At 42.7% G+C, this 25729-nt stretch overlaps 1 protein-coding gene across 12 annotated transcripts in view; it reads right to left on the minus strand.

Annotated features, from left to right (window-relative positions):
* TENM4 (teneurin transmembrane protein 4) overlaps nucleotides 1–25729 on the minus strand; it is an 892306-nt gene that overhangs the window by 159391 nt on the left and 707186 nt on the right. For all 12 annotated transcript variants that reach the window (XM_067466483.1, XM_067466479.1, XM_067466482.1 and 9 more), the window contains one exon: nucleotides 7415–7600. In XM_067466483.1, coding sequence (XP_067322584.1) covers nucleotides 7415–7600 — 186 coding nt within the window. The remainder of the gene's footprint in view (nucleotides 1–7414; nucleotides 7601–25729) is intronic.

Raw genomic sequence — 25729 nt, forward strand, 5'->3', positions numbered from 1 at the left:
GGCATGAGGTGACAGGTGACAGGAAGCTGGGTGGTGAACAATTCCCCCTGTGGGATGAGGATGTTTGTGAGTTGGGCAATGAGGGGCGTGAGGTGATAGTTGACAGGAAGCCATGCAGTGGACACTTCCCCCTGTGGGATGAGGATGTTGGTGAGTCGGGCGATGAGGGGCGTGAAGTGACAGAAAGCCCAGTGATGGACACTTCCCCTGTGGGATAAGTATGTCAGTGAGTCGGGTGATGAGCGGTGTGAGATGACAGGAAGCCCGGTGATGGACGCTCCCCCCTGTGGGATGAGGATGTTGGTGAGTCAGGCGATGAGGGGCATGAGATGACAGATGACAGGAAGGCGGGCAGTGGACACTTCCCCCTGTGGGACGAGGATGTTGGTGAGTTGGGTGATGAGTGGCGTGAGGTGACAGGAAGCCCGGTGATGGACACTTCCCCCTGTGGGATGAGGATGTTGGTGAGTTGGGTTATGAAGGGCATGAGGTGACAGGTGACAGGAAGGCAGGCAGTGGACACTTCCCCCTGTGGGATGAGGATATTGGTGAGTCAGACGATGAGGGGTGTGAGGTGATAGGTTCGCCACACCCCTAGATGGGCATCATCAGAATCGCCATGATCTGCAGTGATTCCGGTGGCACTTGTGAAGAGGTCCTGGTTACTCTCTTTAGATCTCCTCTAAGTAGGAAACAAAGCATAGAGAGCTGAGGTTCTCAACCTCTGGGTCCCCAGGTGTTTTGGCCTACAACTCCCAGAAATCACAGCCAGTTTACCACTGGTTAGGATTTCTGGGAGTTGAAACACCTGGGGACTCACAGGTTGAGGACCACAGATAGAGAGTGTCTCCTGACTGTTCCTTGCAAGGCTGGGGTTAGGTTATTCAGGGCTAGGTTGTGAAGTGTTCTCTCGACAGACTTGTGACCACTTAAACTAGGGATGTTAAGGAGGAGAAAGTGATGGATAATTCCGAGAGATATAACCTACATTGACTATAAGACTCATATAAAGCAGAGCCAAGGGTCTGCTGTAGACCATAGAAGGTCTTTTTTTGGAATGGAGGAAAGTTTGCCTTGTGCTTTTTCCATGCAACCGCCTCCGACTGACTGCTTTGACACGATGAATTAACCTCTCGAAAGGGGGAGGCCAAGTACGCCGATGATATGAAGGGGTTCAGCAGAAGAAAAGAGAGTTTAAAGTGGTTGGCTTAAGGTCAGAGAGAGAAAGCAACCAAGAGAGAGCAAATGAGATGGGGAGGAGGAGGAGGGGGGAGATGAGTGAAGGAGAGAGAAAGAATATAAAACGGATCCAGAAATTTTAGCTCGCAGTGGTGTGACTGAACAGCTCCTTTTCTTGAAAGCAATTGGCAACTCCAGATGCAAGGAAAAGTGCTTTTGCGGGGAGAGGTTTTGTATGTGCGTGTGTGTGTGATTTTCAGATAAAGCTCTCATTTGCTCTCTTCCTGCCAAGTGCCTTGCTCTTATTTATAATGTTCTGGAGTGCGAATAGGGGAGGGTTGCTTCTCTGGCTTGGGCACCATTCCCACGGTCCTTTCAATCGGCCTCTCAGATGACTCCTTGCGTTTTCCATTTCTTTCCCTACTCCTCCCAAAGTGGGCTTAGGGGAAGACCACCCACCTAGAAGGGTCACGACCTTTGAAAGTATTTGAGGGCCACCCCCTCCTTTGGAGTCTTGACTCCACTATGTCTACAATGGGTAGTAGGTAGGTCAAATGCACTGGATTCATATTTTGAAGAGGAAATGTAATTGATTACTAAAGTTTGGCTGAATTAGGGGAAATTGTCAAGTTTCTTGGAAGGTTAGAATAGCTGATTGCATTCATGGCAGATAGCTTCACTACAGTTCCCAGAAAGGGAAATGGTGGGAAAGATTATATATTCACCTGGTTGGATATCATAGTTTTGTGAGACTGCGATCTTTCTTGGGAATGTATTGTCGGAGGCTTTCATGGCTGGAATCACTAGGTTGTTGTAGGGTTTTGGGCTATATGGCTATGTTCTAGAAGCATTCTCTCCTAACGTTTTGCCTGCATCTATGGCAAGCATCCTCTGAGGTTGTGAGGTCTGTTGGAAACTAGGAAAATTTTGTTTATATATGTGTGGAAGGTCCAGGGTGGGACCTCACAATCTCTGAGGTTGTGAGGTCTGTTGGAAACTAGGAAAATTGTGTTTATATATCTGTGGAAGGTCCAGGGTGGGACCTCGCAACCTCTGAGGATGCTTGCCATAGATGCAGGCGAAACGTCAGGAGAGAATGATTCTAGAACATGGCCATATAGCCCAAAAAACCTACAACAACCCAGTTTCTTGGGATTCTGTCAAGATGCACAATCTACTAAATCACATAGTGTGGCTTTTGCAATCATGGAATAGTGGTTTGAATATTAAACTAAGGTTTCAAGACAACTGGATCTGAATTCTTTCTAAGGTATAGAAACCCACTAGGTGACCTTGGGCAAGTCACACTCAGAAGAAGACAATGACAAACCTCTTCAGAATACATTTTGCCAAGAAATCCCTTGATACACTTGCCCAAGGGTTGCCTTAAACTGACAATGAATTGGAGGCATGCTTGAAGTCACTGGCTTGACCTTGAAGGAGCTGGGGCTGGTGATGCTTTGAACTGGATTATATGAGTCCACTCTGCCATATAATACAGTTTAAAGCAGGTAATCTGGATTCAGAAATTGGATTATTTGGCAGTGTATATGGGGTCTGAATCATCAGAAAGCAAACATGTTGCCCTTGTGAGCAAGTTTTGATTGTGGATTAGGGATGCTCAACATGAACCTGCCCAATCGCTTTCACCAGATTCAAGGTAAACAAAAGAAAGTGCTGTTCTAAGTACAATATTGAAAGGTGTGGGGACATCACATCACCAGATTATGAGTTTTCCCAGCCCTGATGGTAGCAGTGGAGCTGGGCAAACATCCAACTCTGATGGATAGATATATTTTGCACTGCAATCTATGTCACAGGAAAAAGATGGGAGATGGCAGCTAATGTCATCATGAACGTCAGAACATCTACTTCAGACCACAGCTTGGCATCTTAACCTTATTAAACAAAGAAAAGCTAAGATAGCATGGACCAAAGGACGTCATCCTACATCAGCATGGATCTGAACAGGAATCTCTTCCTTTACTTTGTGGCCTACAGGGAAGGAATATTAGGAGAAATCTGTTTCACGTGTGCCACTAATTCCTAACCATGTTACTTGTACCAATGTATCAATTACAGATAGGTATTTGGGTCCAGCTGTTGGGATATTAGGTTTTGGAAGGCAAAAGCAGGCAAGGAGACAAGACACAAGGGAGATTACCATCCATGATGCAGGTGGCCATGCGGGGAAATCACACCGGGATGAGGGAGATGCTTGTCACACGCAATGAAATTCCACACCAATGTCCTTTCATCTGTGACAATACTGCAACCTTTTTTCTGATTTTTCAAAATGATTGGGTTTTAAAGGTATGCAAGAACTTCTTGCTGGACTAAGCACTCATTTAAGTCTATGCCTTAACTGTCTGAGAAATGGATTCCTCTTGAGACGCCTTATGTGTTTATGGAAATATATGATCCAGTTATGCCACTGGGTAGGATATCTGGGCATTGAGCAATCTGCAACAGGGATTGAATGCACCCCTTTCAAAACCCCTGGGACCTAAACAAAGAGTATGAAATATAATTTCACATAAGAAAACTGGGATAGGTATGGTTAAGCAACATCCGACGATGGTTATGAAAGCAATTAACAAGAAAAGTTATTCACAAGCTGAGAAAGGCTATAGCTGTTTGCTTCTGCTTGAGTCCTCTAGGAAGGGCAAAATCTTGACCCTTGGAGGGTATGCTACTTTGGAATACTGAAAAGGAGTTTGAGGTTGACCCATGGCTAGAAAAGGAACATTTCATTGGCAGGGTTGGAGCGGGCAGAGATTTTTTATTTGCACAGAGCAATTTGCACCGCTGTAGTCCAGACAACATATCCATAGCAAATTCACTGTTCTATCGAAATGGAAGCCACATGTCACCACAAGGTACCACAAAAAGCCTATAGAACCTCCTATAGGTGCTGGCTGCTACTTTCTTGATGGGCAGATCTCTTCTTGCCCGTCAAGAATATCTATGTTCCTCTACTTGATAGTTTTCCCAGCAATAACTCTCAAAAACTCCTCCTTAGAGAGAGTGAGAATGCTCTGAATGGCATTACTGCAATCCAAACTGTCGGTGTGGCTCAGAAGTTCTCAACCTGTGGTCAATGGACCACCAGTGGTCTGCAAGAACTAAAATATGATCCGTGGCCTCACTGTTATGACTATGGATAATAGCACAGCCCAACAAATAATAACACAGTCCGACATTTTTTCTTGGTATTTTCATTTTTAGGCCTGTTCCTGGGGTGATTTGGGGTGCTGATTCAGAAAATTGAATAGACCACATCTGGTTTTCTGTGGGCTAGCAGATGGTGCCTACTAGATGGTGCCTACTCTGTATCAGAAACTAGAACTGATGTGGTCTATCCAATGAAGTTTTCTGAATCAGCACTCCAAATAACCAAACTGGATCTAAAGCTGACCAAAAACTGATTCATAACCCTATTGGTGCTAATGTTGGAGAATGGTCCCTGGTCAAAGTGGTCCCTGGTTAAAAAAAAGGTTGGGAATGACTGGAGTAGCTTTTATAAAGGCAGAGCTTGGAAAAGGTACTAATACTTCAGCTATGGGTGGAGCTATGCTGCCATATAATGCCGTTTGAATCTGAATTTGAACAGAATTATATGGATCAACACTGACCATATAATGCAGAGACAAACTACATTATATGGCAGTGTAGATCAAGCTTTAGCCTATGTCAGCATGGCTTCGATGCATATGTATTTGGTTCACAACTCCCAGAATCCCCCCACTGGTACAATGAGTCCTTCACATTTGCAAATTAGATGTTGGCAGATTTGATTATTCATGCATTTGATTAAGATGTTCTCTGTAAGAATTTCTAGGTCCTCCAATGTGACTTCTGGTGAAGGTTGACCACACAGTTGCACTGGAGGGTCTAGAGAAGTGGTTCTCAACCTGTGGGTCCCCAGATGTTTTGGCGTTCAACTTACCAAAATGCTAACAGCTAGTAAACTGGCTGGGATTTCTGGGAGTTGTAGGCCAAAACACCTGGGGACCCACAGGTTGAGAACCACTGGTCGAGAGCTTCCCAGAAAGGTGTTCTCTTAAATTAAAGTAGTGGTTTTTTTTAAATTCACAGTTTTCTCACTTTTGTGGGAGCCCTGCGCTCCAAACCCCAGCAAATGTGGAGGACTCACTGTATAGCCAACAGCAATCTGGCTGTGGTGTTTCTGGTTGTTGACGTCTGAAATTGTCACTTTTCTAACTTCTGCTATATAGTGTATGAAGAAGGGGAAACAACTTGAGATGGGATATCAAGCAACTGGGTTCAATGCTGGATGCAACCCATTGAAAGCTTCTGCTAAAATTGATTAGCAGGAAAACATTTGAGGATGTTTTCTAAGCCAAACAGACATGCTGGTGAAATGATGCAAACATTCACCAGTGACGGAAAAGCGAAAGATTTGAGAAATGACAAAAGATATTTGGGAAAATGACCTGGTACTGCACTTAACTTCTAGTTATTTTAAGTACAAAAGAAGTTGTGTGTGTGTGTGTGTGGGGGGGGGGGGGCTATATCTCTTTAAAGCAGTAGATGTTTTGTATAAATCTAATTTTAAAAAAACAGATCTTAATGGATCATGGCAGGGCACCAATGTGTGTGACTATCAGTAGAAGATAAAGTGAAAAATCACTATAATAAATAACAGAATAAGCATAGTGCAGGTAAAGTCATGCTTAACTGCACCATTTTGATATCACACCTTGAATTATTTTTCCAATTAGTTTGCAAGCGATGTATATATGGTACACGAAAAGCAGCAAGATTAGTTGCTCACGTGTCTGCCCTGTTCAGACGCCAGCACATGAAAAGACCCTTATATTAAATGAGTAGGCTGATGAAGGGAGCTGAGCCTTTTCCTTGGCACCAACAGTGAAAGTGAACTGGGCTTTGAGAAAAAGGATAGCAAAAAGGACAGGTTTGTTTCCTCCTACTAAAGGGCAATTCTCTCACTTTATATTGCAGCAGGGAAGACATATGGCCGGACAAATATGGAAAGCAGCATTAGTCAATTTCCCACACAAGTTCAAGCTCCCTTATCAAGAAATCTGAAATCTAAAATACTCCCAAACCGAAGGCTTCTTGTTGCCAGTCACTCAATTCTGCCTTTGGGGAAAGGGGGCTAGTCACATGTCCAGCATCTGCTGAGTTTTTACTCAAGGATCTTTGATGGGAGAAGGAGAAGAGGAGGAGGAAAGGACTCTATTTACACAAGGCCTTCAAAAAAGCAGATATCCAAAATGGTTCCACGCTTATTTTCTGCTTGCCAATGGCATTGCATTATGAGGCAGACTTCTTGAAAATGGTCTGCAAAGGCACTGACAGATGAGGAAGCATCTGGCATGTCTGGCTTTTTGTAAGATCCTTATGTAAGTGGAATCCTTCTCCTTTCTTCCTCTTTTCTTTCTTACATTGGGTTTCTGGCAGTGGTGGCTTCTTTAGGGTAGGAAGCTGGGAGGGAGGGGGCACCGGATGTGTGATTAACCCACTTTCCTTCCTATTCCTTACTCTCAACGTATATGCAAACACACACATTCCAAAATCTGAAAAAAGTCTGGTCCCAAATATTTTGGATAAGGAAGATTCATCTTGTATTGTTGAAGGCTTTCATGGCTGGAATCACTAAGTTCTTGTGGGTTTTTTCGGGCTATATGGCCATGTTCTAGAGGCATTTCTCCTGACGTCAGGAGAAATGCCTCTAGAACATGGCCATATAGTCCGAAAAAACCCACAAGAACTTAAAGATTCATCTTGTACCAGGAATGAAGATGGCTGACACTGTGGCACACTGAGTAACCATTTGAAATCTTAAACTGGGTAAGTTAAGTCTCAGACCATTGGCTAGATAACATAGCAAGCTGGGGTTTGTGCAACCCTGCTTGTCTGGCATTATGATTTATTATGAATAATGTGGGTTAGGGAGGGGGATAAGCCCTTGCTTTAGCATGTATACAATGTGTGTGTGTTTGGCCATATTGGCAAATGAAAGGACATTGCTGGCTTCGCGAAACAGGGGGAATCGTCACATGTAGATGTATGACACCAAAACATGAATATCTAGTAACATAAAAAAAATAAAAGATGTGCATGCTACGGGAATGTCACACCAATTCGAACAAGCATGCTTTTTTCATCCCTTTCCACCAACCCACCCATCAAGTACTCATTTTCAATTGGAATTTCTTTTTCTTTGTTTATAATTGTTTCCCCCTACCAATGGTGCAGTGTTCTCCGTTCCAGCCAGGGCTGCATTCACACTTGCCGTCCCGGCATGTCCCATGCTCCTTGCACCGGGGATGACATGCCCGCTGATCACAAGCGGCGCCCATCCAGCCCTCCTCGCAGCGGCAGGTGCCTCCGACACAGACGCCATGCCCTCCGCAATCGGCAGCGCAAATCTCTGTGCAAAAGAAGAAAGAGATGCGGTGGGGCGGTGAGGGGCAACATGAGGGGACAAGGGAGGGTCAGGGCGAAAAAAGAAATCCAGAATGTTATTGTTATGAAAAAGCAGCCACACTTCACTACCCTGCCTGACAGAGAAATGAAAGGAATTCCTATGGTTCGTAACACTAATCCCTTCTGACAATAAGAATCTAATAAGCAGATTACCTCCCCAAAAAGAGACAGAAAGAGAGAGAGAGAGAGAAAGGGAGGAGAGACGGACATGAATTGGTGAGGTCTGTTGGTGACTGAACCTGCCCTATTTGCTTTCAAATACTATCACGCTCCCGTGGCTTTTTTGTTGAGCAAATCCAAAGAGGAAAGTTTCCCTCCAATGTAAAGGAACAAAAGTCACTTTTTAATTAAAAACTGGTTAAGTGTGAAAACAACGAGCCACTAAATCGCCCCAAAATAAAGTTAAGTGTTGCCCCGAAAAGTCTATTTACAGCTTGTTAGCCTTGTGTTTTTGGAGCTGTGGCTTATGAAAACTTCTTGCTCTTTTGTTCACACAGTTGTTTGCACTTACAAAGGGTGTTTTATTTCTCCCAAATGTTTTGGAAGGCTTTGAAATCTTTCTTTTGTTCTGGGATGTAAACCCTGCTGTTGGAAAGACCTTGTGGCCTTAAATTGGCCTGTGTAACTCTAGAAGGCAAAGGCAAACTCTCCTTGCCAATACAGTGGTTACAGTGATGGACCTCGAGTGTGTCTACATGGTAGAATTAATGTAGTTTCATACCATTTTAACCACCATGGCTCAATGAAATGGAATCCTAGGATTTGTAGTTTGGTAAGGGGCCAGCTGTCTGTAGCAGAGAAGACTAAAGACTTTAATAAACTGCAAAACCTGCAATTAAAATGGCATCAAACTGCATTAATTCTACAGTGTAGAGCAGTGGTTCCCAACCTTTTTTTGACCAGGGACCACTTTCCAACATTAGTACCAAAAGGGTAATGAATCAATTTTTGGTCAACTTTAGATTCAGTTTGGTTATTTGGGGTGTTGATTCAGAAAACTGCAATGGATAGACTACATCAGCTCTAGTTTCTGATATAGAAGATATGCCACTCAGTAGTCACTATCTGCTTGTCCACAGAAAACCATATTTAATAATCTAGAGCTGATGTGGTAGTAGTAATCTTTTGTGGGTAGCCAGCCTCTCCCGTCCCGACATCCCTGTTGTCTTGGCACTACAACAACGTATGTGAGACCAGTCGCTCTTGTTGCCACGTGGTTTTGAGGCAATGGCATAGTAACGGTGAGGCCGTGGACTATATTTTTGTTCTTGTGGATATCAGATTGGGAGCCATTGGTGTAGAGCCAGCCTTAGATAATCTCCAGGGCAGCAATCATGCAAATGCAATGGTATATATCAGGACAACTGTGGCTGAGCAGCCTTGAATATGATGGAGAACAAGCCCTATGAGGAGCGGCTTAAGGAGCTGAGCATGTTTAGCCTGAAGAAGAGAAGGCTGAGAGGAGATATGATAGCCATGTATAAATATGTGAGAGGAAGCCACAGGGAGGAGGGAGCAAGCTTGTTTTCTGCTTCCTTGGAGACTAGGACGCGGAACAATGGCTTCAAACTACAAGAAAGGAGATTCCATCTGAACATGAGGAAGAACTTCCTGACTGTGAGAGCCGTTCAGCAGTGGAACTCTCTGCCCCGGAGTGTGGTGGAGGCTCCTTCTTTGGAAGCTTTTAAACAGAGGCTGGATGGCCATCTGTTGGGGGTGATTTGAATGCAATATTCCTGCTTCTTGGCAGAATGGGGTTGGACTGGATGGCCCATGAGGTCTCTTCCAACTCTTTGATTCTATGATTCTATGAATAGGATAACACCCTTGCACAAACTTGGAGAATATAAATTTGCAGGTGCAATAGCATTTAAATCAGAATAGTCACAACAGGATTCCAGACATTATTGATTAGTACAACCAAAAATTGATAAAACAACCAGCCACAACTAAAAATAACCCTATGTAACAAAATTTGAAAAAAAATTCCTGGTTTGAAAGTATAAGTTCCTTTTTAATTGTGCAGTTCTTACTTTGAAAGTAGCTGTTATACTCCATAAACTTCATTTTTGTGGCTTCCATTTTTAATTTTTCAATGTGCTATTTTTAACCTTTCATATGACATTTTTAATCTTTTATGTAGACTTAATAAACTTTTCCCGTTTGTTTTAATAACAGAACCAATTACAAAATGACATGTATAACCCAGGAACATAAATTGTGTTACATAGTATAATCAAAGCATTCTACCCTTGGTACTTGCTGAGGTTTGGTTCCAGGAACCCCTCTGGATACCAAAATTCCATTATATGTAATAGTGTAGTAAACATACAAAATTAAGGTTTTCATTTTGGAATTTTTAAAATATTTTCAAGTCATGGGTGTTGGAAATTTCATTATTCACACAGACACAGACAAACAAACAAAAGTAAAGATTACCTCTTGACAATAAGTCAAGTCTGACTCTTGGAGTGTGTGTGTGTGTGCTCATCTCCATTTCTAAGCCAAAGAGCTGGCATTGTCCATAGATGACTCCTAGTTGTGTGGCTGTTACCTTCCCGGTGGTACCTTGGTGGTGGTACCTATTGATCTACTCACATTTGCATGTTTTCAAACTGCTAGGTTGGCAGAAGCTGGGGCTAGCAGCGAGAGCTCACCCCACTCCTCAGATTCAAACCACTGACTTTACAGTCAGCAAGTTCAGCAGCTCAACAGTTTAACCTGCTGCATTACCAGTGGCTCCTATCTATCTATCTATCTATCTATCTATCTATCCTCTATCTATCTATCTTTTATCACACATATGTATGCAAATATTCAAATATTTTAATTCAAAAGGCCTCTTTGCGCACATACATGAAAATATGTGTATCTCAAAATCCAAAACACTTCTGTGTTGTTGTTCATTCGTTCCGTTGTCTCCGACTCTTCGTGACCTCATGGACCGGCCCACGCCAGAGCTCCCTGTCGGCCGTCACCACCCCCAGCTCCTTCAAGGTCAGTCCAGTCACTTCAAGGATGCCATCCATCCATCTTGCCCTTGGTCAGCCCCTCTTCCTTTTAAATGGACCAGTACAAAACTAAATGGACTAAATGAACCAGTACAAAACACTTCTAGTCTCAAGCATTTCAGTTAAGAGATGCCGATAATGCATTATAACTATAATGCAGTACAATTATTTTTGGAGTACTTCTTTCAGATTCCATCAGCAGGCATAGACACTTGGATTCTGGGAACTAAAGTCCAATATATAGTCATTTTTCCATTCTCCGTGGCAGATTCTTGTTGTCATTCATTATTGGAATGAACCACAATGCAAAGATCTTCACAATGCATAGCTGCCCCATAATCAGTTGATGTTTTTGCTGCAAGATGGATTATGATGAAGACAGACTTTCTACAATCTGTTGTGCATCTTACGACATTAAAGGCAGGACTAAACCCCTGGAGAAAGAGACATTTGCTTCAGGTCACTGCCTTCAAGAGGGGGAGAAAAAGCCATCTTTCTGCTTGTGTTAACACTATACCTGGTTGAAAATCACCTTTATATAACTTCTTCCACATTCCTCATCCCTTCCCATACACAGGCAGGACCCTCCGGAAGTTGCTGAAGAGTCATGATAGCTTTGTATATATATGTGAGCTTTTATTAGGCTATTTTATTGTCTCTGCCCTGGCACCTTTTATTTTATGCTATCTGGAAGAGGCAACATAGGCAGAAAACTCATAAGAGCTGGAAGCAAGAGAATCTTGATGTTGGTAAAACAGCTGGTATTCTGTATGGAATACATCATTAACGTAATTAGCTTAGCTGCATAACTAAGGGTGTTTATACACATACACTATTGAGTTCAGCCTGTGATTGTGTTTCAAGATCAAGGTGCTTTGGATGTGGCGAATGATGTCAATGAGGGTCAAGATGGCAATGGTTTGGTCAATGATATTAATGCAGAGAATGACATAGAGATGCCGCTTCAAAGTGTAGTTTCCCATGAGAATGTTCCTACAGGGTATAGGGATGAGAGTTTACTCCCTGAATCACTCCCAGAGAGTTCCCAGAATTTGGGGTTTGAAAACAACTTGGCACCTGAAGGAACTAATGAGCTTATAGACAGGTGGATGGAAATTAGCCAAAACAGACAGCTTGACCAAGGCCTTCGGTGGTCTGCCAGGCTTCGACAGATAAGGATGAGAGGCATTCCAGGAAAACGAAAACAATTTCTGAGTGTATTGTCGAAGGCTTTCATGGCTGGAATCACTCAGTTCTTGTGGGTTTTTTCGGGCTATATGGCCATGTTCTAGAGGAGAAATGCCTCTAGAACATGGCCATATAGCCCGAAAAAACCCACAAGAACTGAATTTCTGAGTGCTTGGAATGGCTTAATGTGAGGATACAAAGTTGCACGCATGGGAAATATAGTCAGATGAAGCATCGTTTCAGACTCCTGCCAAGTTCTTGCTCTTGCCTCATGAAACCTTGCTTGGAAGATTCATGCTGTATGGCTTGACTCTTTGTCTCTTGTGATTACCTATTCATGCCTTGGATCAACGTTTCCCTATTTATTTGGATTTCATTAGAGAAGTCTGGACTTTGTTTTTGAACTTTGCTGAACTATACCTTGGACTAATTTGTTCCTGCTTATCTTCTTACCTAATTGGATTTATCTTTTCCCTTAAAGTGTTTTTCTATTTTTCTGCTTTTACTTATCTTCAATAAAAAAAGGATTGTTTTCCTACTCAACGTGTGTTGTTTTAAAATCAGAGGGTTATTCCTATTCTGGAATGCAACAACTATAATGCAGTTTAGAGATGAATTAAAACAAACTGGTTTCTCTGTGCAGCATCTACACAAACTTCCCAGGAACCTGTTTGAGGCTGGAATGGGAGCCACAGTTATCCACAGATTGTGGATCAAACCAAACCCAGGAATATTTAAAAGCTAATCTGCTGGAATGCGCTGATGTGCATTGCAATGTCCCTTCAGGATCACTGCTAGATTGTGGCAGGGAACATGAAATGAGAACAAAGGGCCAGAAAGCAAGCATCTCCATGGGAAGGGTGTGGGAGAGCACTTATTTACCTACTTTACTTTTGGGTTTTTTCAAAATGTGTCAGCTCTAACAGTGTCTTGATGAGTGCTTCACATTTTTCCCTCCTGGTTTTGAGTCTTGTATGGGATATACTTGATGCACTGCAGGGCGATATCTGGCTTATACTGGATTTTATGGTGATTTTTTTTAAAAAAGAGATTTATTTGTCATGTCAGGGCAACCAGTCAATTGTATTACATTTCTAACAAAACAAAACAAACAAACAGACAGACAAAATACAAAATTTGCGAGTTTGGTAGTTGATTAAATGTCCTTTGACCAGTAGCTGGCCACTTGGAGTGCTTCTGGTGTTGCTGCAAGGAGGTCCTCCATTGTGCATGTAGCAGGGCTCAGGCTGCATTGCAGGAGGTGGTCAGTGGTTTGCTCTTCTCCACACTCGCATGTCGTGGATTCCACTTTGTAGCCCCATTTCTTGAGGTTGGCTCTGCATCTCATGGTGCCAGAGCGCAGTCAGTTCAGCGCCTTCCGAGTCTCCCAGTCCTCTGTGTGCCCAGGGGGGAGTCTCTCATTTGGTATCAGCCATTGGTTGAGGTTCTGGGTTTGAGCCTGCCACTTTTGGACTCTCGCTTGCTGAGGTGTTCCAGCAAGTGTCTCTGTAGATTTCTACACTATTTCTAGATTTAAGTCGTTGACGTGCTGGCTGATACCCAAACAGGGGATGAGCTGGAGATGTCTCTGCCTTGGTCCTTTCACTACTGGCTGCTACTTCCCGGCGGATGTCAGGTGGTGCAATACCGGCTAAACAGTGTAATTTCTCCAGTGGTGTGGGGCGCAGACACCCCGTGATAATGCAGCATGTCTCATTAAGAGCCACATCTACTGTTTTAGTGTGGTGAGATGTGTTCCACACTGGGCATGCATACTCAGAGTAGCATAGCACAAGGGAGATGTCTTCACTGTGTCTGGTTGTGATCCCCAGGTTGTGCCAGTCAGCTTTCGTATGATATTGTTTCTAGCACCCACTTTTTGCTTGATGTTCAGGCAGTGCTTCTTGTAGGTATAAATAAGTAAGAGATGTTTTAGGCTTAATGCATGCTACAGTATATATTGGGGTGTGTATTTTGTGGACACGCCATCCTTGACCTGTCTTCAAGACATGTTATATGGTTTGTGTGGATGCACCCTATGTCACATTTTTCAGCCTGAACACCCTTTCTCCATATCTATTTAACTGGAAATCGGTGGTGCTGTGAGAAAGAGGTCAATTCTGCTGGTGATTGCAGAACGGGTGTGTGAAGAACAGGGGTCCAGCTTCTGATTGACACAGCCTGATTGGCTGGCAGAAGAATTGACCCCCTTCTCTTTTAACATGGTTGAGTCTCTACTTTGGGGTTCAGTTATGATTGTGACTCTGCTGGAACTGTGAATATGAATCTGTTACAGACGCCTAACACATCTGTTGTCTGATTGTGTGTTCCAGCCATTGTGCTTTTATTGTAATCAAATTTTGTTGACTTGTATGTCCTCTACTACAACCTATTTATAAGTGCTACCCTGCAGCAAATTATCTGAAACCTGAGGATTTACACACAAATGCCTTCCTCACTTAGCTTGATTTTAATTGGAGATGACAAGGATTCACCTTGAGAACTTTTCCAGCAAAGAAGTTGTCCACATTGACCTATGGGTCTTCTCCATAAAAGCACTGTGTGAAGAGTTTTGAAGGTTGGTGGTTTAACTTTGTACACAGTGTATACTCTTGTATATGTCAATGTCGTGTATAAGAAAACTTGTATAAGTAATGGAACAAAAGTTATGAATTTTGATATGGTCCATGGGTAAGTTGAGGGTCATTCTGCAGACAGGGGAAAGCTCAGGGGACCACCTACCCTTGGCCACTGCTGCCATTTCCCACCCAGGCACTTTTTAAGGTTCTCTTGGGACAGACTAAATTTTTGCTTTTACCACTTTATTCAGAGATGGGTGCTTTTTATATAAGAGTTATGGTACTCTACAAAAGTCAACATTGACACTGAAATTCAACACCGCCTGAGCTCTGCGAGTGCAGCATTTTTCTGAATGAAGCAGAATGAAGTTTGAGGACCGGGACATCTGTAGGGATACCAAGGTGCTTGTTTATAAAGCTATTGTCCTCCCAATCATGCTATACACCTGCAAGATGTGGGCTGCTTACAGATGTCACATGCAACTCCTGGAATGATTCCATCAGTGTTGCCTCCGAAAAATCCTGCCAATCTCTTGGGAAGACAAGTGGACAAATGTCAGTGTGCTGGAAGAAGCAAAGACCACCAGCATTGAAGCGATGGTCTTCTGCCATCAACTCCGCTGGACCGATCATGTTGTCTGGATGCCCGACCACTATCTCCCAAAGCAGTTGCTCTACTCCGTACTCAAGAATGGAAAGCGGAATGTTGGTGGACAGGAAAAGAGATTGAAAGATGGGCTCAAAGCCAACTTTAAAAACTCTGGCATAGACACTGAGAACTGGGAAGCCCTGGCCCTTGAGTGCTCCAGCTGGAAGTCAGCTGTGACCAGCAGTGCTGTAGAATTTGAAGAGGCATGAATGAAGGGTGAAAGAGAGAAAGCATGTCAAGAGGAAGGTGTGTCAAGCCAATCCCAACTGGGACCGCCTTCCACCTGGAAACCAATGCCCTCACTATGGGAGAAGATGTAGATCAAGAATAGGGCTCCACAGTCACCTAAGGACCCACCGCCAGAAGACTGACCATGGAAGACCATCATCCTCGGACTACGAGAGATCACCTAAGTAAGTAAGTAAGTGAGTAAGTATGGTACTGTAATACATTGATTCATAGATAAGTCAACCCAGGATTTTTGAGTTGATTTTCTGACTATATATATATATATATATAGAGAGAGAGAGAGAGAGAGAGAGAGAGAATATCTATCTATCTATCTATCTATCTATCTATCTATCTATCTATCTATCTATCTATCTATCATCTATCCACACCATTAGCAAATAGAATAAGAAATTGAATATTTTGGATATTGCACTGGCTCACATCATTAATGGCATATGTCTGTGTCCATCTTCAAGTCACCTATCAAAATAGGATGCCCCCATACATTTCATAGGTTTTTTTAAAGGTATGACTTTACTCTGAATACAGCCTGCAGCACCTTCAAATCCTTGGCAGGTGTTAACCAGAACCGATCCAGTTAGCTTCCAAGATCAGGTGAAATCAAGTCCCTTTAGGGCAGGCATGGGCAAACTTCGGCCCTCCAGCAATTCCTAACAGCCTAAGTTTGCCCATGCCTGCTTTATGGTATTTAGGCTTTTCTAATGACATCTACAGATATGCTTGCTTATGCATATTTCTTTTTTTGGTCATTGTCAGAGTTGGTATTTGTTTGCATCCTCTGCAGTATCTTGAGTTTTTAAAGATTCATGCTGGAGGACCTACCAATGCCCAGAGAAATGTTCTCGCTAGGCCTCCAGTGCAATTCTATGGTCAGGTTCTGGTAGAACATTAAACCTTGATTTGCATTGAATGGTCTTGCAGCTTCAATAGCTGGTTGCTACCTGTCTGTGGGAACCCTGCCATAGATGTGGGTGAAATGTCAGGAGGGAATGCTTCTCGAACATGGCCATACAGCCCGGAAAGCTCACAGCATCCCAGTGATTCCGGTCATGAAAGCCTTCAACAACAAGATGTTTATTCTTTGGGTTGTTGTAGGTTTTCTCGGGCTATATGGCCATGTTCTAGAGGCATTCTCTCCTGACGTTTCACCTGCATCTATGGGAAGAATCATCAGAGGTAGTGAGGATTTATTTTTATGTTTATTCTTTGTTTCCTAGCTAAATTTTGGATACTATTAAATGTGAACTACTTCCATTTCTTTTCCCAGCACAACCGAAAGCACCTAAAAGTGAGATCTTGAGTGCTGAACTCCAGGCTTGCAAATGGCCAATTTCCTGGGCGCCTGGGTTGAGCAAAAATGGCACCCAAGTCGATCAAGAATGTCCCCTCTGCAGCTTATCTTCAATGGGATTCTGTCCCTTTTGGGAAAAAGAAACCCATTGCCTGTCCTCGCTTCATTACACATATATAGTACTACGCACAAATTAAGGAAAATCCTGTTCACTCATTCATGCAGCCTATGTCAGTTACGGAGTTGGGGGATTGAGGAATTTTCTTCCTTTGTGGCTTTCGCCCCGCTTCTTTTGGAAAGACATAAAAGAATTGCATTGCAGGTGTCCATTTGAAACGTAGAAGGCTTTAATCCCTTCAGAAGGAGCAACTACCCGTGCAAAGTTTATCCAATTCTGCGAATAAATAAATTTGACAGAGTTGCTGGTGTTTCTCTCTCTCTCTCCACCACCCCAAGTTATTTTCTTTTGAAACAATAGTTTAAAGATCTGTGGCATTTGAACAATCAACCTGCATCTGGAATATGGCAATTGCAATTCACTGAGAAGGAGCAACTAAGTTTGCAAATTTCCTACAATTCTTAGAACATGAAAAAATAAGGAGTAGAATGACAGAATCGTTGAGTTGAAGAGACCCCAAGAGTTATCCAATTCAACCCCAATCTGCCATTGAGGAAGATACAGGGTGGGTCTACAGCAGTGGTTCCCAACCTTTGGTCCTCCAGGTGTCTTGGACTTCAACTCCCAGAAATTCCAGCTATCTTATCAGCTGTTAGGAATTATGGGAGCTAAAGTCCAAAACACCTGGAGAAGCACTGGTTTACAGTGTAGAATTAATGCAGTTTGAGGCAACTTTAAGTACCGTGCTTCAATGCTATTGGATCCTGGGATTTGTAGTTTAACAAGGAACTTCAACAGAGAAGGATAAGGACCTTGTAAAACTACAATTTCCATGTCTCATAGCACTGAGCCATGTCAATCAAAGTAGTTTCATGAATTGTACAATGTAGATACATACATCCTATATTTCCTTGTATAAGCCCACCTTCCCTCTGAGATCCTCAGTAGAGATCCTTGTCAGTCCCATCACTTTTGCAGGCACAGTCAATAGTAATATGAGACAGGGTTTTCTCTTCTCCATTGCTGTCCCTAGACCAGGGTTCACAATCTTTGATTCTTGAGATGTTTTGGTTTTCAGTTCCCAGAAGCCCCAGCCAGCTAGCAAACAGGAATTCTGGCAGCGGAAGTCCAAAACAACTGGAGGGATACATTTGGGATTCATCACCCTGTTGTTGTTTATTCGTTGAGTTGCTTCCAACTCTTGGTGATCTCCTGGACCATCCCACGCCAGACCTCCCTGTTGGCCGTGGCCACCCCCAGCTCCTTCAAGGTCAAGCCAATCACTTCAAGGATGCCATCCATCCATCTTGCCCTTGGTCGGCCCCTCTTCCTTTTTCCTTCCATTTTTCCCAGCATCATTGTCTTCTCCAAGCTTTCCTGCCTTGTCTTCTCATTATGTGGCCAAAGTACTTCATCTTTGCCTCTAATATCCTTCCCTCCAGTGAGCAGCCAGGCTTTATTTCATGGAATATGGACTGGTTGGATCTTCCATACTCCAGAAGGATGAGAGGAGATATGATAGCCATGTATAAATATGTGAGAAGAAGCCACAAGGAGGAGGGAGCAAGCTTGTTTACTGCTTTCATGGAGATTAGGACAAGGAACAATGGCTTCAGACTACAAGAAAGGAGATTCCATCTGAACATGAGGAAGAACTTCCTGACTGTGAGAGCTGTTCAGCAGTGGAACTCTCTGCCCCGGAGTGTGGTGGAGGCTCCTTCTTTGGAAGCGTTTAAAAAGAGGCTGGATGGCCATCTGTCAGGGGTGATTTGAATGCAATATTCCTGCTTCTTGGCAGGGGGTTGGACTGGATGGCCCATGAAGTCTCTTCCAACTCTTTGATTCTATGATTCCAGGATCCTGCAGTCCAAAACACTCTCACAATTTTCCTCCAGCACCACAGTTCAAAAGCATCTTATCTTCCTTTGCTCAGCCTTCCCTTTGGTCCAGCTCCTGCATCTGTAGGTTACTACGAGGAATACCATTGCTTTAATGATGTGGATTTTCATTGCCAGTGTGATGTCTCTAGTCTTCACTATTGTATCGAAATTGGTCCTTGCTCTTCTCCCAAGAAGGAAACATCTTCTGATTTCCTGGCTGCAGTCTGCATCTGCAGTCATCTTTGCACCTAGAAATACAAAGTCTGTCACTGCCTCCATGTTTTCTCCCTCTATTTGCCAGTAATCAATCAGTCTGGTTGCCATAATATTGGTTTTTTTAATGTTTGACTGCAACCCAGCTTTTACACTTTCTCCTTTCTCCTTGGTTAGAAGGCTCATTGGCTCCTCTTTACTTTCAGCCATCAAAGTGGTATCATCTGCCTATCTAAGGTTGGTAATGTTTCTTCCAGCTATTTTAATTCCAGCCTTGGATTCATCATCATCCTACATTCTGGAAATCCCTCCCCAGAAGATCAGAATGACCCCCTCCTTTTTATTTCAATGTGCTTTTAAAACAGAACTTTAAAAAATTGGATATTTAAGCAAAAGCTATATTGTTTTAAATGGAACTGTTTGTGTTGCTTTTGCTATTTTCAAGTGCTTGTTTCCATTGTATGAACACTTTTCCCATTGTATGATACAATATGACCCTCATATCCAAATTTGACAAAATATGTTGTCTTTGGGCATTTTGTAAGTCTGCCAGCACAATTGGGATGGTATTCTTGAGACTTCATTTCAATAGGTTTCATTATTATCCATGATGTTATGTATCCAGGAACACAGTTGCTGCAAATATGGGAGTCATACTGTATTTATAACTAAAATTAAAACTAAAGTAAGATTAAAGTTCATAGAAAATATTATACCAAAGATCTTAACTAAAACAATAACCACAAAATAACTAACATCCCAAACACTAACTAAAACACAAAGGATTCTGGCAGGAGCGACTTGAGAAACTGCAAGTCGCTTCTGGTGTGAAAGAATTGGCCATCTACAAGGATGTTGCCCAGGGGACACCCGGATGTGTTAGCATCCTGTGGGAGGCTTCTCTCATGTTGCAGCATGGGAAGCTGGAGCTGACAGATGGGAGCTCACCCTGCTCCCCGGATTTGAACCGCTGACCTTTTGGTCAGCAGTCCTGCCGGCACAAAGGTTTAATCGATTGTGCCACTGGGAGCTTCTAAAGGACTCTGGTGCCAAACTGTAATGGAAAACAACACCTTGATATATGATGATGGTGATGGTGATGATGATGATGATGTTAACAACAACAACAACAACAACAACGGGCAGAAGAGAATCGTCCCCCCACGACGCCTTGCAAGCATTCAGGAATGGGAGAGGAGGAAAAGACATTTTCATGTAAATGTGAGCTACCTATTTCTGTTGCACCTATGAAATCCTTAATAAATGTGGATTTAATGCAAGATATAAGACCTGGTAAAATTGCCCAGAGCTGCTTAATAACAGGGATTGTACTATTGACCTTCAAACTGTTATTAGAAAATTTAATAATTACAAAGTGTCTTAAGTTGGATTTTCTAGTTTTAAGGAAGCCTGATTAAAGCTTTCCCCTCGCTACGCTCTGATTTTCCAGAACGGCAAAGTCTAGGGTTGCTACTGCACTGGAAGGTCTTTTTAATAAAAGTTTTATAAAAACCAACTCTGCTCTGGCGAGGATATTCACGAATGACTTTTGAGACCTCTTAAGCAGAACGAAAGGCACTTCCTTGTAAAGTCAAACTGTAAGTCATCTGAACTATTTTAAAAGCCACCAAGGGTGCATCTCCACTGTAGAATTAATGCAGTTTGACACCACTTTATGGGCAAGGCACAATGTTATGGGATCACGGAAGTTATAGTCTCAGCACTCTTCAACAAAGAAGACTAAAGACATTGTAAAGCTACAGCTCCCTTAAATCCATAGCATTGAGCCATGGCAGTTGAAGTGGTGTCAAACTGCATTAATTCTGCAGTGTAGACACATTCCAAGATGCAAAAGCCTTTGAACCTCTCAATTCTGAAATGGCTCCAAAGGGATCCAGACTTCCTCTCATATATTTATATCTAGCCATCAAGTCTCCTCTCAGCCTTCTCTTCTGCAGGTGAAACATGCCCAGCTCTTTAAGCTGGTTCTCATAGGGCTTGCTCTCCAGACCCTGGATCTTTTGAGTTGCCCTCCTCTGGATACATTCCAGCTAAGAGTCAACATCTCCCTTCAGTTGTAGTGCCCAGAATTGGACACAGTATTCCAGGTGTGATCTGACCAAGCAGAATAGAGCGGGAGCATGACTTCTCTAGATCTAGACATCTATTGATGAAGGCCAAAATCCCATTGCCTTTTTTAGCTGACACATGTCATTGTTGGCTCATGTTTAACTTGTCCATGAGGACTCCAAGATCTTTTTCACACATACTGTTGTTAAGCCAGGCACCCCCCATTTGCATTTCATTTTTTTCTGCCTAAGGGGAGTATCTAAGTGGAGATGGTACCTTTCTTCCAAAACTGAACCCAAGCTGGCTTACAAAAGCTAAAAAGGCTCAAGAGTGCAAGCAAGTTTTAGGTTTCTGTAGTGTGAAAACAAGAAACTTATTTTCTATTAAAAGCTAGGCTCTCCAGATCCACAGGATCTGATCTGGGGTTTCCAGTGATCATGGATTGTTGGGCCACATAGTAGCAATGTGACCTTGCACACACTGCACATTGATTTTCAGGTCCCAGAACTGAAACCCTATGGATACCCCATTGCATATTGGGGATCAGGCAGGAATATAGAGATATTAATAAGCAACAACAGTTGTCCATTTAATATCTAGCTTGGCCTGAAAGATAATGTTGGGGCCATTTCGATATGCTATGATTCACCAAGTGGCTCGTGCCAGGAGCTTATTCCTTGATAACTGGGACTTGGTATGTGCAGTGGGATTGCTGAAGTTGAGAAACTTTGGATCAAAGAAATCACTCTCAGATCCTTCTCCTTTTATTTTGCTTCAAACCTGCATTTGCCATCAGGTGGCACTGCCTGGAATGAAATATCTTGAAGGAAAGTTCCCGAAGTGAAGATTTGGTAAAAAGCAAAACAAACATCGGAGTCTCAATGGATTACGTCCCCGTCACCCAACCTTTGATGTTTAATTGGATCTCCAAGCTTTATAAGACACGGATTAAAGCTTCCCAAGGAAATAGAATCCCTGCTGAACAGTCAAACACTCCATAAAGGAGACCGGGGTTTCTTTTTGAAAGTATTAAAAAGCTTGGTGGCATCTCAGCTAAGTCAGGGGTGTAGTTATGGGATGGTTATTTCTTCCTAAAATAAGAAATCAGCCCCCAAAATGAAACTCAGTCCCCAATTTTCTGGCACTGCAGGATTTGAAATTATAGGCCAAGCATTCCTTAGCTGGAATTCCAAAATCTGAAATACTCCCAAATTGTGCAAGTAGGTGGCTTAGGGGGTGACGTTTTTGCTTCCTGATAGTTTAGGTACCACTTATGCAGGGAGGCTAATTTAACTAATTTACGATGCCATAAAATCTCCAGCAAATAAGCAAAAGAATGAGAAAGTACTCCATCAGTGTCTCAAATGGACGGTGAAGCGACAGCTCCCCTGGTGGCCAGAATACACTCATCAAAAAGCTGGAAAGTCAAATAGCCTCTGAGTGTCTGTCTATATATGTTGTGTGTCTATGGCATTGAATGTTTGCCATGTATATGTACATTGTAATCCGCCCTGCATCCCCTGCAGGGTGAGAAGGGCGGAATATAAATACTGTAAATAAATTGTGACCACCACCGATGACAGATCTGGACCAAACTTGCCACACAGAACCCCCATAACTAACTGAACCTACTGGAAGGATTTGAGGGGACTGACCCAGAATGGTGGGAACTGTAGTTTATCCTGCAGCTAGAGAGCACGCTGAAGCTCACCAATGATGCATCTAGAAAAAACTTGTCCTACATGGCAAACTTTAACTGCTGATGAAGTTTCAGGGAGCAAATTACAGGGAGCAGTCAACCCCCCTCTTTAAGGAGCTCCACTGGCTGCTGTTCATCTTCCGATCCCAATTAAAGGTATAGATTATTACCTATAAAGCCCTAAATGGTTTGGGACCTTCTCCCGCATCTTCTCCCGCACTGAGGGCATTGGTTTCCAGGTGGAAGGCGGTCCCGGTCGGGGTTGGCTTGATGTGCCTTCCTCTTGGCACATTTCTCTCTTTCGCCCTCCACTCATGCCTCTTCAAATTCTACAGCACTGCTGGTCACAGCTGACCTCCAGCTGGAGCAGTCAAGGACCAGGGCTTCCCAATTCTCAGTGTCTATGCCAGTGGTGTTATTTATTATTAACCTGGCATGATGTGAGTTGTAGGTCACCCATAACCTTATGCATTTTGTAAAATAAAAAAAATACCTTTTCAAATAACCCAGGCAATGCTGGTTACCTAAGCTAGTAAATAAATAAGTAAATATTCAAACTATGTGATTCTATTATTTGAAGTCTCTTTTCCCTCTTCTGTTAGTACTCTGTATAACCTCTACAAGCAATCTCCTTCTGAACTAGACACAAAACAACCACTACCTTGGGTTGCATACCAGAACAAAACCTTTTTCTATTTCTGCATTTGCAAAACTCACTGCAAGTTACTTTCACAAGCAGTGCAGAATTACACACAGATAATAATAATAATAATAATAATAATAATAATAATAATAATATTTTTTATGTTGTGTAGTGGAAACGGGCATTACATGAAAGGGCGGTGTTTATGCCACAGCAGATGGAGTTAAGAAAAACCCAGAAATGTGCCTATTAGGATTATTTAGAATACGTATCAGTGCAGGAGATGAAGAAATTTGTCAATATTGCTTTGTTGCGGCAAGACTAATAGTGGCCAAAACTTGGAAAGGGGAAAAAGAGTTATCTTTTAAAGATTGGAGAGATAAGTTAGCAGACTATATCCAAATGGCCAAGCTGACAAATAGCAGCAGAGGAGGAAATAATGAAGAATTTGTAAACAAATGGAGGCTGGCACTTAGGTATTTGGAAAAGAAGACAAAGGTAAACTTGAAGATTGCCATAAAGGGGATTCAATGAAAAAAGATATTTGGGTAGTTGTTGTTTAGTAATGTGATCCTGTTTTGAGGGGTTTCGGAGGTCAGGGGGTGGGGTTCACGGGTGAGGTATTGAGGGTTATGTAATGCTAAGGTATAGATAATTGTACAACCAAATCTGATTGTACATATGTTTAATGAGCACTGAATATTGACTCTTTTGTAAATTTTTTGCATATGTTTTCTTTGTTTATTTTTTCCTTTTGTTCATTTGTTTTGTTTTCTACATACACTATTATTTATTTATTTATTTGCTATACTTGTATACCGCTGTTTCTCAGCCTAGCCGGCGACTCAACGCGGTTTACAACAAAATATAACAATCAACAGTATACAGTTTAAAACCATAAAAGCATAATACACAATTCACATATCAATAACAATCCAATGCATCTCCTGACTAAAATCGTGATCCAGTTTCGTCGTCCATATTGCCGATCCTTTAATCATTACATTCATTGCACTGAGTTAACCAAATGCCTGTTCGAACATCCAGGTTTTTAATCTTCTTCGGAATACCATCAACGAGGGGGCTGATGTTTGAACAAGCATTCGGTTAATCCGTTGCAACGAATTATGATGACTAAAGGACTGGTAATCATGGACGATGAATTTGGATTGCGACTCCAGTTACGAGATGCATTGGATGGTTATTGGTGGCCCAATAATTTGTATTGTATATGTGTTTTATGCTTTTAAACCGAATATTGTTGTTTTTTAAGTGTTGTAAACCGCAATGAGTCGCCGATTTAGGCTGAGATATTAGCGGTATACAAGCGCATTAATAAATAAATAAATAAATGATCTTACCTCCATGGGAAGGGCGTTCCATAGCCGGGGGGCCACCACAGAAAAGGCCCTGTCTCTCGTCCCCGCCAGCCGCACCTGTGAAGCAGGCGGGATAGAGAGCAGGGCCTCCCCAGAAGATCTTAGGGTCCTGGTGGGCTGATAGGCCGAGATACGTTCGGATAGGTAAGTTGGGCCAGAACCGTTTAGGGCTTTAAAGGCCAACGCCAGCACTTTGAATTGAGCCCGGTAGCAGATCGGCAGCCAGTGGAGCTGGTGCAGCAGAGGAGTTGTATGCTCCCTGCGCTCCGCTCCTGTTAGTATCATGGCTGCCGAACGTTGGACTAATTGGAGCTTCCGGGCCGTCTTCAAAGGCAACCCCACGTAGAGAGCGTTGCAGTAGTTTAAACGGGATGTAACCAGAGCGTGGACTACCGTGGCCAAGTCAGACTTCCCAAGGTACGGGCGCAGTTGGCGCACGAGTTTTAACTGTGCGAATGCTCCCCTGGTCACCGCCGAAAGCTGGGGTTCCAGGCTCAGCGATGAGTCCAGGATCACACCCAAACTGCGAACCTGCGTCTTCAGGGGGAGTGCGACCCCATCCAACACAGGCTGTAACCCTATACCCTGTTCGGCTTTACGACTGACCAGGAGTACCTCTGTCTTGTCTGGATTCAATATGAAACAATAAAAAATATTAAATAATAATAATAATAATAATAATAATAATAATAATAATAAACTTTTTTTATACCCCACCACCACCTCCCCCAACGGGGACTCGGGGCGGCTTACATGAGGCCAAACTCAAACAACAAAATACAATAAAATAAGATACAAGTTACAATAAAATAAACAACATCTCCTTCCCAGACTTCATTCCTCAAAGTGTTAAAGGTATTATCGTTTTATGCCTCATGGCGAGAAATCTCTGCTAAAGTAGTTTGTAAACACCCATTTGTTACCTGGGCTTCTCACATCTAACAACAAGGCTGCAACTCTCTGAAAGATAGATCTATTTGCTATACGCATACTGTATTACAAAGGCACATCCAATTGCTGGTGTGACTTTGAAATGAAAAGGGTGTTTTATGCACACTGGGGGACTATGCACTAAGCACATGGAGTAGCCAGTAAGGAGGA

Source organism: Anolis sagrei, chromosome 3 (genome assembly GCF_037176765.1).
Source record: "Anolis sagrei isolate rAnoSag1 chromosome 3, rAnoSag1.mat, whole genome shotgun sequence".
Classification (NCBI taxonomy): domain Eukaryota; kingdom Metazoa; phylum Chordata; class Lepidosauria; order Squamata; family Dactyloidae; genus Anolis; species Anolis sagrei.